At 37.6% G+C, this 19,152-nt stretch overlaps 1 protein-coding gene across 1 annotated transcript in view; it reads left to right on the top strand.

Annotated features, from left to right (window-relative positions):
* Agbl1 (AGBL carboxypeptidase 1) overlaps positions 1 to 19,152 on the top strand; it is a 659,915-nt gene that overhangs the window by 449,308 nt on the left and 191,455 nt on the right. The window contains exon 21 of the mRNA XM_050153973.1: positions 5,385 to 5,542. Within this exon, the coding sequence (XP_050009930.1) occupies positions 5,385 to 5,542 (158 nt within the window). The remainder of the gene's footprint in view (positions 1 to 5,384; positions 5,543 to 19,152) is intronic.

Raw genomic sequence — 19,152 nt, 5'->3', positions numbered from 1 at the left:
TAGAGACCATCACCTGAAGCCAGAACTATGAGCTAACAACATTCATCAATGAAAACTATAACTATAATCTATGAAGGAATAAAATAGGAATATTGAATGAGCTTGTGGCTAGGGGAGCCAAGGTTTCATTTGATTTTACCAGTCAGAACCCTCCTTCAAGTAGATTTGAATTCAAAATTCATACTAGAGTAAATAAGGGACATTGCTTAAAAGGGGAGCAGAGGAAAATGTAGAGCTCAATAAAAATAAAAAATGTGATCTATAGTAACATTCTATGGCTCATGTATGTAAGACAGAAATACATAATTTCTTACTGGAAAGAAAAGCATTAAAACAAACCTACAAAAGATTTCTTCAAAGTCAAAAAGATAAGAACTTAGGATTCCAAAGATAATAAAGATGATAAAACAGCTGGGCATAAATCTTACCTTAGCATTATTTAGAAGAAAAATGGAACTAATAAAAAAATGCCCAGGTTGACTGGACATGATAATGTAAAGCAACATAAAGTAAGTTTTAGGAACAGTTTTTAATGTGGATGCATTGACAAGAAGGTCAATACAGTCAGAGTGTAAGAAAATTCAATGTGGTTAGAGAGAGAATCGTTGAAATGGAATTTTCATATCAAAATGTATCCAGAATTCATCACAATGAAAGGGAGAAAGGAAAATTTGCTATTAGTGTTAATTCATATAAAGGGTGGAACAAAACTAATAATGTAAACTAAGTCACTTGAAAAAATCCTTGTCAGAGAACATGAACTAGTCACTTGAAAAAATCCTTGTCGGAGAACAGTGGAGAGGCAATCCTCAAAAGACTAATGGATGTTATTTTTCTAGAATTGAAGAACACTATATTGTCAATGAATTCCAAATGAAAAAAATGAAAATCTAAATTTTTATAAGAATGGCTAGGATTGACAGATCTTTCAAAATTCCGAAGAAACTTTACCTTTCATCTGTTGATGGAATACAGCATTTTTCATAATCATTTTATGAACCGGAATCCTGTTGAAATTTTGGTATGCCAACATGTTTGAGACATAACTGTAAAACCCTCTCAAAAATATCCATGTTTTACTGGAAGATGATAGTGTTAAAGTTTGACAGTGTTTGGACCCCAGGAAACTAGATAACCATAACAACTTCTCTTCAGTGTTAACTCTTCAGTACAAATTGCATAATTTGTGTCTGGCTTTATTTTATCATTAAATCATGAGCATTTCCCATATTGCTAAATGGTTGTTATAATTATCATTTTAATGGATCCATTACATCCTATCAGATTTATTCCATTATAGTTTCCTTAGTCATTCCTTCTTTATTAGACATTTAGGTTTAATTTCCCTCAAATTTTGATTATTACATATAACATTGGCATAATTTACATTTTTATGCATATAACTCCACTTTTATTTTCAATCAGTTCATTAGCAAGAGTTCCCTGAAGTGACATTATCATGTCAAATGTTATTGAGTAATTTCCCTAAAGGTATGAATCAATTTACATTCCAACAGACATTTTGATATCTAGCAGCCTTTGGCATAATAGGAGGTCAGAAATAATACAAACTTAAATATATATGCACTAATTTTCTGGGTGTAAATAGCTGTTCTACTTAAAATAATGAAATAAACATTTTCTCATGTGTGCTTATTTTAGTAATTATTTTTTCTGTTTTATTCTAGCCACAGTGCTGTTAAAAACCTATGTTTCTTACACTTTCATTTGGTCTTACTCTTATTTAACCAATATTATTTGGGGAGCAGAGATTACCAGATAAGACATTTGATGATTGTAGCAGTGAGGTGTATGAACTGTTAGCATGAACAGGCACTCATATTCGTTAGCATCATTATTACCAAAACTGTCAAGGTAGAACACACAATTTTCTTCTCCATATTGACCCTCCTGGCTCTTATTCCCCTCTTTTACAGAGGCTTAACAAGCTAAAAGTTTCTGTTCCAGACTGGTAAAAGGCTGTGACTGGCTCTGTGGTACAGTCCTGATGAGTGAAATGTAAGCAAAAACATTTGGTAGTTTCTCCCCATTCTTTTCTTCTCTCTTGGATGATGTGGTGGATGGAGCTAGAACAGCCATTTTTCAGTAGTAAGAAAATCAGAAGAAAGACAGATGACATACCTGTGATCTTAAGACCGTTTAAATAATGCCATGAATCTTCTACCATACCCTACATTCATGTACTATGCGCAGCAAAATCTTATTTGCTTAAGGCAATAGAGTCAGTCTTTACTGTTGTCTCCAGGGCAGCTAATGAACTATTAGGAAGAAAGGTTGGTTTTCTATTTTAATGGCTCTCACTTTTAAAAACCAATGTAACTACGACTTTATTTACACACTCACTACTGTGAGGCCACCATCTAACCAATGAGGTCGGATATGATTTGGCACATGTCATTTCCAGAGATAAATGGTTTTTCTTGATAAAAATATTAATATCTTAATGTTTGTGGGTTGTAAAGATGGGCGCACATAATTTGAAGGCACTCACGAATTCCCCACCCGGAGAAATCAAAGTCCATGTGACAAGTGCAGTGTGTGCCTAAGGGACAAAGTGCAAAAGTCTCTCCACGTTCGCTTGTTTGTTCATTTATTACGCATGGGCAGTGTGCCATGGATGGATGTGTGCTCAAGTAAGAAAGGGCTGTCGCTCTGTCTCTCCCCTTCAAGGATTTTCCCCCGTGGTTTTATTCCAGGACTTGAATGTGAAAAAGAGATCATTTGTATACGCAAATATTATTAATATCGCATGAGAGTAAAAATAAAAAGAAATTAGGAAAGAAAAATCAATAAGAGAGGGCAAAATGAAACTGGAGACTTGCTCAAGTCTCCTCAGTCAATAAAATGAAATGAGTTTCTTCTGGAGTGTTCTGAACTAGTGTTTCTGTGATGCCAAGTGCTGCCTGGAATAAGTGGGGCTGCGCTGGGGATAAAAGCAATTTTCACATTATAAATGCTATCATTTCAGCAACAACCGTATAGTGTGCTGATGTGCAGGGGTGGTCCCTAGCCCTTCAATACTGTACATGGTAGTAGATGTGTTTCTATAGTGCTTGTCCAGTTCTATGACTCGCAAGAGGCTAGGATGTGTACAGGGCTCTCCTACGTGCACAAGACTGGAATTTTCCTTTTTGTTCTTCCTAGGCCACAGATATGGGGCAGGTCACTGGGTGGATGTAATTTTCATGTCCTTTTTTTCTGACCAGTCAAGTCATTCTCCAAGGAAGAAGAGAGTCTACAGAAGCCTGGGCAAAGAGTCAGACCTTAGAACTTTAGCACACAGAAAGGGACTCTGGGTTTTTTCTCTTTCTTTAAAATGTGATCTTTTTTTTTTTCTTCTTCTTCTTGTAGACTCGAGGAGGAAATAAAAGCGATTTGTTCAACATCTGTCTTTCCCTTGTATTGCAGCTATTTACAGAGGAACTTGCTTCCTTCAACTCTGATGTAATGTCTCCTTTCTTTAGGAAACAGGTGTCAAAACAAGCAGAAAATCCAATTTTCAAGCAGCTCAAATCAACTTGAGACTTTCTACTCCCAGGGATGCTTTTACCTCGGAAGGCTCCTATGAGGCTCAAGACTTCCCAATTTCCAGTTTTTGTTTTGTTAGTTGTGTTTTGTTTGGTTTCCCTGGGGATGTTTGTAAGCAGTTTTTAACCATCCGTCCTGCCCTATCTCTGTCCTCTAGAACATAACATCACTGTTATTGGGATGTAAAACCCTGCACTTTAATTTTAATTGACATAATAATTGTACATATTTTGGAGAACTGTGCTGTGCACATATAATCTCTAATGATTAAGCAGTGTATACATGTGTGTAAAGTCTAATGATTAAGCAAAGTAATTTTCATATCCATCACAACAAACATTTATTTTTCTTGTGCTGGTGAAATTCAAAATCATTTTTTAGTTGTTTTGAAATATATAATAAACTGTTTAGCATTTTGTAACTATATGTTGTAATTATAATGTACTATATTATAATACATGGAATGAAACCAGTTATTTTGTACAATTAATATATTCTAGTAAAATATATGATATGACCATATGTACTTTATTAAAATAATCAATTACTGATTATTTTTATTTAGATAAAATATGTAAGTGCCAGGGCAATTCTGAGCTCCATCATGTGGAACCTCAGTTTTAGGAAAACAGAAAAAGAATCTGAGCCAATCTCTATTTATATTGCAAGGATGCACGAGCATTTATCATCATGTACGATAGTGATAATAGAATTTGCAATGTTATAGATATCTAGAGGGGAGGATCATGATCCCATTTCACAGATGAGGAGATCAAGCCTAATGAAGCTCTAGAACCCCACATAACACTATCAGAAAATAGTGAAACTGATTTAAATCCAATTCTGATCTGAAATTTGAAAAAAATACGTGCTACCTTGCTGTGTAACTGTCTGTCTGTGTTCATATATAAAATTTCACATGCAATGGTGGAGGCAGAATTCCCTCACTGGTCTCTGTTACTTACTAGCTGTAAGTAACTCAGATCAGTTCCTTGGTTTTTGTGCCTGAATCCCCCTCTGTGTGGACGAGAGAAAATAATTACCTTGTAGGACTTGGCAAGGAAATACCAGCCTCATGTCTGTGAGTCTGGGAAATGCTCAGACCACTTACTGACACCTGGTAGATGTGCAAAAAGTATTTTTTTCAATTTATATAAACTGCCCCACTTTTACCATCTTCTTTTCCTCCCTCTCAGAGAGGATTTGTGAAAAGGTATGTAGTACAGACTAGTCTAGAACTCATAATCCTGCATCAGCCTCCCAAGTGATGGAGAACAAGCTTATCTCATCATACCTGGTCTCTGTGCTCATCTCTACTTCCTGAACTTCACCAGAGAGTGCTGGGCTTGACTTTGCTTTTGTGCATTACCTTGGCACAAGTAAGAGGATAATTTCAGAGAAGTATGGTTTATTTTGCAGCTTCAGTATTAATATGTGAAGGATTTTTCCTCCTTCTTTACCATTGTTTGATAAATGATGGGGCAAATGATGTATTTAACAAGACTGTTTGGTAATAAATCTTGGTTTCTACAGTAAACTCCTTCAAAATACAGGCGGAAGCTTTGTGCATTTCATTGCAAGTGGGGAGGGGGTGGAAAACTGGTCCTGTACCATCCATGCCCGTTATCATCTTCCCGAGCTTGCCATCCTGTCAGGAAATGCAGACCATTTCTGCAACACAAGTTGAGAAAAGCCAACTTTGGAAAGGGACTGACAAACACTTTGAATCCTCAATTTCTGTGAAAGACATATGTCTCGAGTCCCTCTTCCTAATGTCAAAATGACACTACTCAATTCCCACAGAGTCATTGCTGATTGCTCTGTTTAACTGACAGGGTCTACAGTTCGGTACCAGTGAACTGGAAGAGATGGGAGCCATGTTCTGCTTGGGCCTTTTCATCTTGGAACTCAAATCTGCAAGCTGTAGCCATGAGCTCTTGGCACGAGCTACAACTCTGCTGAATGCGGATGTTCTGGACCACTACCTCCAACGGTAAGATGCTTACAGGGGAATCGGGGATGTCTCAGGTATGCTCACTACCAGTATCCTGGTAAAACGGATCAGTGGATCCTTGACAGAGAGAAAATAAGGATGAACTATCAAGTAAAGGTAGGTTCAATTGTACTGTGAAGAAAGACAGACTTGGAGCTTCACAGATACTAAAAATGTAGAGATGTTGTCACATGTACATGCATGTGTAGATATAAAACTTAACATATTTATAAATATATTAATATTTTGTATCGCTAGTGATAATGTAGTTGAGGTGTGATGCTGCAGAGTTACACATGTACAAATCTTTTTCTTCCAAATTACATTCTTATATGTGTAATGTTCTTGAGCTTATTGTTCAATATAAGAATGGGGAAGTATCTCATTGCAAATAGCTAGACAAGTGTCTCTGTCTTAAACTGTATCAAACTGGCACAGAATATGATTAATAATTGGCCAGGAGAAACTAACTCACATGGTAGGGAATGGTTGGTTGTCTGAGAATTGAGTACCAGTAGTGAGTCGAATGGAGAGCCATTATCCAAATGAGCTTTTTGATGCAGTTTCCTGTAGAAAAATACCTCAGTCCTGCCCAGAATAAATTCAGAGACAGGAACGGAAAAATAATGACTCATAAAAAAGAGAGGACTGAGAGGCACCAGGAGTTCCAAAGAGGCTAAGTCACAGTCTGTACTTTGAGCAATGGGGCTGATGGGGGATTCAGCATCTGCTGGCAAATGAGGGAGCATTTAACCATGCACTTTGCCTCCACAAGCAAAGGCAAAAGTATTAATACGGGGAAGCCTCTTATTTCCAGCTAAATTTCATTAGTTTTCTGCATGTCACTATTAAATTGCTGTTTCACTGTGGCTTCTTATCAAATGGCCAGCCAAGCATAAAAAGATCTAGTAGTGTCCATTAATACTGCCTTGGAAGGCCTCCATTTCTCTAGGACTTAATTACCCAATGCAGTAATTAGCTTGTTCATCACAGAGTAATGCAGATCTCAGATGACAGAGACTTAAGTAAATCCAGATCCCGATCCCCCGGAGATACTACCACCGTTTGCTTTCGTTTAGACACCACAACCACTTCTATCTGCCCCTGATTCCTTCAGGATGCCTCTGCACCCAAAGGCTTGGCCTGCTTCACATTGTCTCAGTTTTCTGATTCTCTCGTCGACAGCAAGTGTATCCACCTGCCTTGACTTGGGTGTCCGTTTGTCTTTTCACCCTTTGTCTAGCAATCTCGGATGGGAATGGGGATGACTTTTCTTCCTCCCCGTTCTCTTTCCTTCATCCTCAGCTGCTTGTTGAGGGAAGATTGAGCAGAACTGGCATTGATTGTGCCCGTCTGTTTGATCCAGTGCAATAAGGATTAGTTGCCTGTAAACGAGAACAAGACGACATCTATCAAAGAAATGTCTTTTCTAATTCAAGTCTAAAGAACTCAATGTCGGGCTTCAAATACAATGGCTGCTATTTAGGTTGTCATCCGAAGGTAGCTGTCATACACTCTCCAAACCACTGACTGTCAGTTTTCAGCGGCCACCAGTCCAAGGATGCTGAAGCTGGACATTGCCCTTTGACCTCTGCCTCTTCTTTTCTTTATTTTTATTTTTGTCTTTAATTTAAATTCCAATTACATTTCTTCCCTTTACCCCTCCTCTCACTCCTCAACTCCCTCAGCCCACCCCTCATTTCCCTTTTCCCAATAAGTAAAGGCTCCCCTGGGGAGCCAACAAAGTGTGGTACATTAAATTAGGGCCAGTCCAAACCCCTCCCCACTGCATTAAAGCTGAGCATGGCATCCCACCTTAGGAAATGGGCTCCAACAGGCTAGTTCATGCACCAGGGATAGATACCAGTCTTACTGCTAAGGGACACTCAGGTAGTTCAAGTTTCACCACTGTCTCTCACATACAGAGGGACTAGTTTTGTCCCATGGACGAAACCTAGCTTTCGTTCTAGAGTTCATGAGTTTCTGTGAGCTTGGCTCAGCCATCTCTATAGGTTATTCCATTATGATCTTGACCTCTCTTGCTCATATATTCACACCGCTCTCTCTTTGATTGGATTCCTGGAGTTCAGCCTGGTGTTTGGTTATGAATCTCTGCATCTGGTTCCAGCAATTACTTGGAGAGAGTTCTAGCTTCTTTGGAGCTGTGGATAGTAGTCGGGTTAACTTTTGTTTTATATGTAATATCCACTTATGAGTGAATTAAATACAATGTTTGTCTTTCTGAGTCTGGGTTACCTCATTCAAAATGATATTTTTTGTTTTGTTTTTGTTTTTATTTTGTTTTTTTTTTGTTCCATCCATTTGCATGCCAATTTCATGATATCACTGTATTTTTACAGTTTAGTAATACTCCATTGTGTAAATGTACCACATTTTCTTTATCCATTCTTCAGTTGAGGTACATCTATGTTGTTTTCAGGTTCTTGCTATTATAAATAATAATGCTATGAACATAGCTGAGCAAATGTCTTTGGGTATGATTAAGTATCTTTTGGGTATATGCCTTAGAGTGGTATTGTTTTGAGGTAGATAAATTCTCAATTGTCTGAGAAACTGCCATACTTATTTTCAATGTGACTGTACAACTTTACATTCCCACCAGTAGTGATGGAGTATTCCCCAGACTCCATATCCTCTCCAGCATAAGCTGTCATCAATGTTTTTGATCTTTGCCATTCTGACTGGTCTAAGCTGGCATCTCAGAGTTGTTTTGGTTTGCATTTCCTTGATGATTAAGAATATTGAACAATTCCTTAAATGTCTTTTGAGCATTTGAGATTTTTCTGCTGAGAACACTCTGTTTAGTTCGGTGCCCCATTTTTAAGTGAATGATTTTGTATTTTGATATCTAGTTTCTTGAGTTCTCTATATACTTTAGAGATTATCCCTCTGTTAGATGTGGGGTTGGTGAAGATCTTTTCCCATTCTGTAGGCTGTTGTTTTGTTTTACTTAACATGTTCTTTTCCTTAGAAGCTTTTCAGTTTCAGAAAGTCCCATTTATTGAATGTTGCCCTCAGTGTCTGTACTACTGGTATTATATTTAGTAAGAGGTCTCCTGTGACATGCATTCATGGCTACTTCCCAATTTCTCTTCTTTCAGGTTCAATGTAATGTGATTTATGTTGAGGTCCTTGATCCACTTGGACTTGAGTTTTATGCACAACCATAGATATGGATCTATTCAATCTTCTATATGTTAACATCCAGTTGTGCCAGCACCATTTGTTAAAGATGCTTTCCTTTTTTCATTGTATCATTTTAGCTTTTTTGTCAAGAATCAGGTGTTCATAGATGTGTGGATTAATATCAGGGTTTTGATTTGATTCCATTGGTCCATGTATCTGTTTTCATGCCAATATCAAGCTGTTTTTTAGAATTATTAAAGCTCTAGAGTAGAATTTGAAGTCAGGGATGGTGATGCCTCTGGAAGTTCCTTTATTGCACAAGATTGAATAACTATTCTGGTAGCTTTTTGTTTTTCCATATGAAGTTGAGTATTGTTCTTTCCAGGTCTGTGAAGATAGCAAATCTCAACAGATAAAAAAAAATAAAATTAGAATAAATCCCTGTATCTTATTGGATCACCATGGCTTAAAGTTAGAATTCCACAAAAACTAACAAACTCATGGAAACTGAATAATGCCCAACTGAATCACCCGAGTCAAGGAAGAAACAAAAAAGACTATAAATGAAGCAGTAAAGGCTTCCTATAATTAAATGAAAATGAAGGTATAAGTACCTAAACGTGTGGGACACTATGAAAGCAATGCTAACATGAAAGTTCACAGCACTAAGTGCCTACATAAAAATGTTTGAGGAATCCCACACTAGCGAATTAACAGAACACCTGAAAGCTGTAGCAGAAAAAGATGCAAATTCACCCATGAGGGGCATACACCAGGAAATAATCAAGTTGAGGGCTGAAATCAATAAAATAGAAACAAAGAAACTTCAGCCTCTTCCTAGAGTAACTCGCTCAGCAACTTAAGGGCAGGATGGTTGAACAAAGGATTTGATTAACATGCTTGTTTGGAATATATTTCAATTCAATTTGATAGATGTGTTTGGTAGATAACAAGAGAGAAATTGTTCCTTCCAGTTTTATTTTTAATCAAAACATCTGTTATATTATGAAGCCGTTGATCAAAACAGACTTTGGTCCCTGCTCAAAGGGCATGATGACTATATGACTTGAGAGAAATCTGCCTGAAAGCCTCTTAACTCCAAAATATCCCAGGGACCAAATCTCTGCTCACTAAAGGATGACCAAAGGTAAACTCATAAAATCAAATCTGCTGGTGTGAAGTCAGTGATAGGCCGTCTGGGTTATACTTGGTTAGTTTCTATCTGGCGAATAGAGTTAAATCAAGAAAAATCATAATCATATTTCATAAAATATTTGAATATATCACTAAAACAAAAGAACAACATACACACATACACAAACATGGAGTTCATTTTATGTTGTCCAGCTGCTACTGGGCATGGGTCCTACCCTAGAGTGTGGCTGAAATATCAAGTAACACTCCATTGGAGACAGTGATTTTCCCTTTCCCAGCAGGTATCAATTATCAATTGCAAATAACTTCTCTTGGATAGGGGTGGGTTTTTGTGTCCACTTTATTTTCTCAATGCTGGGATTTTGTTTGGTTTGAAAAATACCAAAATAAAAGGAAGGAAAGAAATAAAGAAGAAATATGATCAAATTCTAGGAATCCAACTTTCATCAGGATTTTATGCAAATACCAAGCATACAATTAATGCTTGTCAACAGCTGTTTTTTTTAATTTATAACAGATTTTAAAACATCTTGTATATATATATATGTATGTATGTATGTATGTATATATATGAGTGTGTGCTGTATGTGCAGAGTCCAGAGGAGTACATTTGCTGTCCCTTATTCCCTTCAGACAGGGTCTCTGAATCCTCTTGTCTGGCAACCAGAATGCTCTAGGGATCCTTTTGTCTCTGTCCCCCACTGTTCTGGCATTTTAGGCCACTCCTATCTTTTTACATGGGCACTGGGGATTTGAACTCAAGTAGAGATGCTGGCACAGCAAATGCTCTTAGCCACTATGCCATATCCATAACCTCTCTAGGTACGTTTTAAAGAGACCTGTGCCAAACTTCCCACACCCTGTCTCTTCTTTGGGTATGATAGTATTTCCTTTACCCTTTGCAAAGATTGTGTTGTCCTATTCTAAGAATGAACAAAAGAAAGCATGCTCTTTCCCAAATGTTTGCCTTAAGGAAATGTAAACATACGGCATTTGAGCCTCCAGCTTTCTCAGATACATTAACCCCTGGAGACTGACCTGCCGGGAAGAGAATGTGTGGTCGTACACATGGACACCATGTTTTCTGACAGTAGGTTTCATGCCTCATTTACCAAAACAACAACTAGAGTGCCATCAGAAGCACAGAACAAACTTGCTATATTTCAGGAGTAGAGGAGCGGTGGAAAGAGTGAAATAAAATAAATGCACGTGCTCTTTACTTTCTGTTTTCTTTTATGTCCCCTTCCTCCCGGTGGCTCATTAAAAAAAAAATTACTCACTCCTTAGAGCATCCTTTGATCTTCCTTCCTTCTCTCTTCCTTTCTCCTCCCTCTCAATCTATTCTCTGGAAATAACCATATGCAGTATGGGGAAGACGCCTCGCCTCCCCTCTGGCATGGCAGCTCATCCCTTGTGCCAGATCTTTTACAAAGTCATTTAACAGTTTTGCCGAGTCAGCTGCTGTCCATCTGGATTTGTGTCCCTCCACTGCCTCTTGATCTTCTCAGCTGAGCGTCTCTATCTCCACGTGTCCCTCCATTAATAACAGGAATGGTCTTCGTGCGCCTCGGCAGTCGCCCGGTAACTCCTAGGGTCTCCAAATCACAGCTGGCCTCTTGGCACCAACTCTGCTTAGCACTTACCCAGAGCAAACTTGCTTAGCTGTTTCTTAGTTCGAGGGGACAACACTAAAAACCAAGGTCTTACAGATTGTAGAAAAAAATGCTGCTTTTTTTAGTGTGTCTGTGTGTTTCTGGGAGAGTGGGTAGGTGGGGGTACTTCTGTGTTGGTAGGAACAGCCCCGATGACAATTCCAGATGTCGTTCTTCTGGAATGTCATCTTATTATTTTGAAACAGCATCTCTCATTGCCTGGAGCTTACCACGCAGGCTAGGCTAGTCAGTCAGCTGGGTCAAAGAATCTTCCTGTCTCCATCAATGCCCAACCCCAGCTCACACAATGTGAGGATTACAAGCATGAACCACCATGCCTACATTTTTAATGTGGATTTTGGAACCTATCTCAGGTTCTCTTGCTTGCAAGGCAGGCATTTTTCCACCTGAGCCCTAGATAAAAAATTAATAATTTGAAAAAAGCACCTGATTTTTATTTTTAAACTATAGTTTTATTGAAGAGAGCCTAGATTAAAAAGGTAAAAATTACAAAAGCACCTGATTTTTATTTTTAAACTATAGTTTTGTTGTAGAGAGAGATGACTCAGCACTAAGAAGCACTGCTCTTGCAGAGGACCCAGGATCATTTCTCAAAATCCACAAGGTGGCTCACAACTGCCTGCAATCCAATTCCACGGGATTTGAAGCCTCTTCTAACACTCATGGTACATATAAACACACATACACACACACAGAGAAAGTCATTTTTTAACAGTATAGTTTTTATTCTATGAATGAAAATATATAATTTGGAAAACACAGAAAGCCCCCACTCCTGCCTTTAGTCATCCAAATAACCGCTGTCAACATTCACAATGAATACATTAAAAGATCATACAATTTCTTCCGCATTTTCTATCTTTGTATACCTTCCCTCTTTCAGGCTTGGTGGTGCTGACATGTAATCCCAACTCTTTGGGAGGTTGAGAGAGGATAATCGAGAGTTCAAACCTATATGAATTATAAAGAAAGTTAACAGCCGGCCTGAGCAACTTAATGAGGCACTGTCTCATGCTAATATGTGAATAGAAGGACTGTGGGTGTACCTAACTAGTCAGGTGCAGGCCTGGAATGCACAAGACCAAAGGTTCAATGCTCTATAAAGAAGTATATGCATAACCTATATTTCCATCCCAGATTAGTGATAGCACTTTGATATAATGTGCTCATATGTACATACACAGTATATTTTTGTGTTCATAGCTTGTATCAGATTTCAGGCTTGGCGCATTACAGTGTACACATCTGATGTTGGAAATACTGCTCATTGGTGTTTTCTTAAGAAAGGGCTCCTTGTGTCCCTCTGCTTAGCTTCATTGATGAATTCTCTGCTGTGTTCTTGACTGCAGAGTTTGACTCCCTGGGGTATTAGCTTGAATTACATTAAAATAGTAGATGTGCTTGATCTGTTGAGTACTGATGTCATTGTCAAATCTGGTCCCTGTGTCTATTCATCTGAGTCTTTGATGGTGTCCTCCAAGTATGTGGTGGTCCTTCTGATCCCGCTTCCTGGGATTCTTTAATAAAGCATTATAAGCTTTTACCTTTCATTGTTGAAAATTTATTATCACCCAGACAGCTGTCATTTTCCAAGTTATTCTTTTATATATATAGGAAAAATTGGCATTAGTTTGGATTTATTTGAAACTTTACTAAACTCAATGATTATACTTAAAATTGTTACATGAAATATTTTTCTGATAGACAACAATACCATTTATAAATTTTGACAGCTTTCTTTACTTCTTTTTTGTTGTTCTTTATTCTTTGTCTTTTAAAAGAAATCAAAGAGGTTTTCTTTTTATTTATAAAAGTCATTTTTTAGTTTATGTATGCTGTGTGTGTTTGTTGAGTGTGTGGAGGGGTCCATACATGTAAGTCAGAAGTCAGAGAAAAATTTGGGGGAGTCAGTTTTTGTCCTTCTAGCTGTTGAGGAAAGAACTCTCTTGATTCATTCTAGCTCATCATGAGTTCATGGGTATTTCCCTTGTCTCTGACTCCTATCTTGCTGTAGCAGCTCCGGGGTGGGGACAGTGGCCTTACAGATCCAAACTACGGTGTAGATGGCATTTTTCAGGTTTCAGGGATCAAACTGAAACCATAAAACTTGAGTGGCCAATGCTTTTACCTACTCTGAGCCAACTGGCTGGCACATGTTTTGCCTCTCAGTTTTGAGATAGAGCCTTGTCCAGGCTGCCTTTGAGTGCACTGTGTGACTGGCCTTGAGTGCTGGATCTTTCTCCAGCACTGGAATTATAGACGTCCGCCACCAAACCCAGTCTTTCTTTTTCTCATTGTGTGATCGTTATATCTTTTCATAGGCTATATTTTTTTCAAGTTCAAGGAGAAATTTACTAGGGTCTAAAAAATGCCAAAGCGAGCAAAAAAAAAAAAAAAAAAAAAAGAAGAAGAAAAGCCATGTCCTCTTCTGAGTAAGATTAACATGGATGTCAGCCACATGTCAGACCTGCAGCTGCAGGGTAGGGAAGAGAGCTTTGGAGAAAGAGTGAAGCCCAATGTACTTGGGAAAGCATATCTAAGATGAAGATAGGAGGAAGGAAAGGAAAAGTTATGCTTTTGTGAGTCAGGTCTTAGACAAGCTGGTTGACCCTGTTCCTTACAGCCTCAGGATGGCCACTAAGGATTACTCTTTCCTACATATTTTAGAACAGCATTCAAAGTTGAGGTTTCTATAATTTCATCAACACAATGACTTAGAGATGTGACTCCTTACAGGGCAGTTGTTTCATCTGTCCAAGGCCCTGGTGAATGGCTATTGGTGTGATGTCCATGCCCCGTGTCTTTATTCATTTTGTTCTTTCATAGCTCATTAACTTAAAAAACCATAGTTGTATGGTTATGGAAAAAAATGGTATCGAGAGAAGTGATTGTTTACCTTCTCATTAGGGAGTAACTATGTTAGTAGATTTTCTGATTTTTTTAACAGTTCTTAAGTTTCTAAGGTCAAAATATTTGGTTACAATTTAAAATATTATCTTTAAAGATAAGCAGAAATATTTGCTCTTAATTTGGGAGGTATTGCCTCTGTTTGTAATGATGTTAAGTTGGTGACAAGCTTGCTTTATCCTATGATACATGGACTTTAAATCCTTCAAATTTATATGTCCTTTGAGCATATATACATTGTAAAAAGAAGTCCTGTTCTTTGTAACAAAAAATAATTTTTCCTCTCTTCTCTTCTCTTCTCTTCTCTTCTCTTCTCTTCTCTTCTCTTCTCTTCTCTTCTCTTCTCTTCTCTTCCCCTCTTTCTCCCCTTTGTCCTTTCCTTCCCCCTTTGTTTTATTATTTAGGCCCTTTTTGTTTATTTAATTTTGAAACCTTAATTTTTGGAACATGTATCAATTAAATGATAACAATGATTCCATTCCACCTCTTTGATTTTTATTCCTCTGAAGCATTTGGTATCTGCTTTCTAACTTCTATATTTTTTTTACTCTTTTCATTATTTTTCTACTCTTCTGAAATTCATCAAATTCTAGAACCTATCTAGAATCTGTCTAGAACCTTTCCTCCAAAATTCGATTGTCTGCATCCTGGACTGTCCTTATGACTGGTAGTGAATTTTAATTTCAGTGACTTCACATTCCTGTTGCACTCAGCTATTTTAGTTTCTCTCAGCAGTATCTGTCTTATTCAGGTTTAGAATATAACCAATTCTGTTTCCATTTGGCTCTGTTTATCTTTTCGTTTACTATTCCACAGATTCATATTTTCTCGAATGTCCTCTATGCTTAACATTCAACTCCTGAAGTTTGCTGTTTTCCTTGTAGTTAGTCATTGCTCAAAAGCCCTGTTACTTCATTGTTGAATACAGCATCTGCCTCCCACCATATTGTAGCTCACTAGCTCTGGGTTGTTACCCTCTTTTCTTCACTGACTTCCCATATCTTTTTCAGCAGTTTCTATCTATTAGTTGTGCAGTCTCCAGAGCCTTATCAAGCCTTATGAGTACTCAGTACCCAAGAGCGTAGAAGTTCATCAAACTCCTTTTTATAGTGTAGACAACATAGGATAGCTGGATACAGGTTTTTATGTTTTACTTTGTGACATGAGAAAATAAAGTTGGGGTGATTACACTGGGTCTCAACTAGAAAAGAGGAGAGGGAGAGGCTAGTGAGTCAAAAAGAAACCAGGAATCTGGGAAAATTGTTCCCTGGGATGTACTATTACATCATTCACAGAATGAAGTATCTACTAAATCCAGGAGTTTCAAATTATCACTGTTTCCATTATTTCCAAATTATCCAAGTTATGTAGAAATTCTGTTGACCCCTCTTTTGAATGGAAGTCTGACACACTGATTCCTATGGTATCTAGCATCTTGGAGATTCTGGGCTTCATTCTGTAGTTGTTGGCCCAGAAACGCTATGTAGAAGGAAGCATTTAAGTTGACTTTGGCCTAGGGCTCTTTGGCAATTGTGAGGATGAAAAGATGTCCTGAAATAGTGAATGGCTCCCTAATTTGTCAGGAAAATTAACTGGTTAGTGAGGAACAAGTGCCAACCTTAGACTGGGAAAGCAAGGACACCAACAAAAATCCTTGTTCAATCAGCGGTCAAAGAAAAAACACTTTTATACAATTTTATGCTGATTCTTTTATAATAAATAAATTAAAATAATGAAAACTGAAAGTTAGCATGTCTATGAGGAAAGGAGTTTAATATCACACAGCGATTGGCAAATTGGTTTACGTTCCTCTGGAGAGTCATTTAGCAATTTGCAGGAAGGTCTATAAAAACCTCTCACTTGATTCGACATTTCTAGCTTGCAGAATATCTCCCAAGAAAATAAACACAACTGAAAACAATATTTTATGAGGTGGATATTTATAGAAAGATTCTGTATTGCCACATAATTTTACATATCCCAAACTCCTAGAAAAGATAAAGAAAGATGAACTTTCTAGGATATTATAAAACCACAAAAATTATGAGCATTTCAATGTATAGTTCAAGCATTATTATCACCTAGATGCTTTAACATTTTGTAAGCACCAACCCCAATTCTATAAATGATTTTTATAGAAGATGTTATGACTAGCATTTGTTTGTGTTTTTTTGTGTACTTACTTATTTGGCGTACATGTGGTGTATTGTAGCCTTGCTTGTTCCAGCCACTCAGACCCAAAATAACCACACAGAAACTGTATTAATTAAATCACTGCTTGGTCTCTTAGCTCTAACTTCTTATTGGCTAGTTCTTACATATTAATTTATCACATTTCTATTAATCTGTGTATTGCCACGTGGCTGTGGCTTACCTGGTAAAGTTCTGTCCAGCATCTTTCTCTGGTGGGGCTACATCGCTTCCCTCTGATTCTGTCTTCCTTTTCCCAACATTCAGTTTAGTTTTTCCCACCTACCTCTATTCTGCTCTGCCCAGGCCCAAGAAAGTTTATTTATTAAACAATAAAAGTAACACATATACAGAAGGACCCCCTACATCTGGTGTGTGTGTGTGTGTGTGTGTGTGTGTGTGTGTGTGTGTGTGTGTGTGTATTTATGTATGCAGTGGGGAGTCAGTGGGCAGGGATGCATGTGTGCACAGGGAGTCCGATATTGCCATTGGAGTTCTTCCTCATTCTCTTTCTATCTTATTTGCTGAAGCGGTGCTTCTCAATTGAACCCAGAGCTTATGGATAAAACTGGTCTAGTTAGCTAACTTGCTCCAGCACAGGTCCAGCCCTCTGAATACTGAAATTATACACCCATGCAACATTTACACAGGTATATAGCCTTCATGCCTACAGTTGATGCTTTAACTGCTGAGTCTTCTCAGCCACTACCATTTCTTTTTATAAATAAGGATATTAAGATTTAGAGGAGTCTAGAAATAAGACACATTTGAGAACCTTTAGTAGATTATGCTGGATTTTCCATCTATTTCTAATTCCAAGTTTCAAGTTCTTATTCTCTTTTATAGTCATTTAAAGGATAAGTGTGTGTGTGGGGGGGAAGCATAGCAATTAATGTGGTACACATGGCGACTGTTACTTTAATACCCTACAGAGGTACTGACAAAGGTGAGGGGAATGTAAAATTTACAATTTCAATTAACTCAATCTTATTAATTTCTTTTTGTTTCTTTGCTGTGCAATTTCTGAAAATAATATACTATGTGTGTATCTATTAGCCTGTGCTTGTGAGTTTGAAAGCTAAGTGGGACTCATTTTTTTTTTTTTGCCCAGAAACACTATACTTCTTGATTGTTTTAATATTATAAAAAAGGTGAGTGTAAGTTGCCATAGGATAAGTGTCACAACCTACAGGGTTAAAAATTCAAAAGAGAAAATGATTATTCATAGAAGAGAGTGAAATATTTTTATTTATTGTAAATTATTTGCAGTATTTATTATATTGAATTTTCAAAATGTTTTTTTCCTAATTTTATTAATGAAAGCAAACCTAGAGGAATTCCTCTTCCACGGGTGACTGGACAGAACCCTGGGGAATCTACTTGAGCGTCTAGGTCTCCAGGTATAAAACTAAGTGACTTCCTCATGACCATTCATACTGGCATCTCATTCTCCTGAGCCTCAGGCTCAGCCAAATGAATGCCTTCTCTTTTGCCTATGAAATGAAAAACACTTGAAAATAGAATAGGCTCTCAGTCCCTGGGGGAAGATTTCAATCAAGAAGCCCATTCTTCCTACTCAATATCAGTGGCATCCTTTTGTATTTTGTTGTTCTTAATTCCTAAAAATGGAAGGACTGATAAAATCCCTGAAGAGTTTTGCAAATAGTAGAGACTGATTTAATTTAAGGAAACTTGAAATAACCTAAGATGTATGGTCTAAATTCAGAGCCTTTACATGCATATTTTAGAGTATCAGTCATCCCCTATATTCTTATCTAATTAGATTGCCTTCAGTTTATAATGTGCCCCTTGACTCATCTGATCCTAGTCAAAGTGTTAGTTATTTAGTACTAGAGTTCAAAGCTAATTCACCTTTAAGGGTTAATATAATGCGATAAAGGAAAAACTGCGTGGAACAACAATAGGAGCAAAGACAGAGGGGAAAGGAAGTAAGGGAAGGGGAGAAGTGGAATGGGAAGAGAATGAGAGAAAGGAGGAAGCGAAAAGCTAATATATCGAGCAAACACAAAGTCAGGATATGAAAACTAAAGATAGGAATAAAAATAACAGTAAACAGTTTTTTTGCATTAAACAGTTTTTGTATATATAAGATCTTACTTTCGGGCAATAGTGATGTACGAAGAAGAGGGTGGTTTCTCAGTTTTTGTCCATATGAGTATCTTTTTGTCTCCTCTCTTTATCCTAGCCAGTTGCTAAGTTTCCCTCTCAAGAAGGAAGAAAACTAGAGATATAAGAAGTCCAGATGTTAAATATTCCTCCAGATCTTTGCACTAACTAGTTTTATGTCTACTTAACACAAGCTAGCATCATTTGGTAAGAGAGAGCCTCAGATCAGGAAATAGCCCGCCATATTGTCCTGTGGGCAAGCTTGTGGTGCATTCTCTTGACTGATGATAGATGTTTGAGGGCCCAGCTCACTGTGGGCAGTGCCATTCCTGGGACGGTGGTCCTGATGCAATAAGAAAGCAATCTTAGCAAGGCATGAGAAGAAAATCAGTAAGGAGCACTCTTCCATGG

Source organism: Alexandromys fortis, unplaced genomic scaffold (genome assembly GCF_014885135.2).
Source record: "Alexandromys fortis isolate MF-2015 unplaced genomic scaffold, M_Fortis_MF-2015_v1.1 scaffold_86, whole genome shotgun sequence".
Taxonomy (NCBI): domain Eukaryota; kingdom Metazoa; phylum Chordata; class Mammalia; order Rodentia; family Cricetidae; genus Alexandromys; species Alexandromys fortis.
The sequence above is the reverse complement of the archived record's forward strand: the minus strand, read 5'-3'. Positions and strand labels throughout refer to the sequence as shown.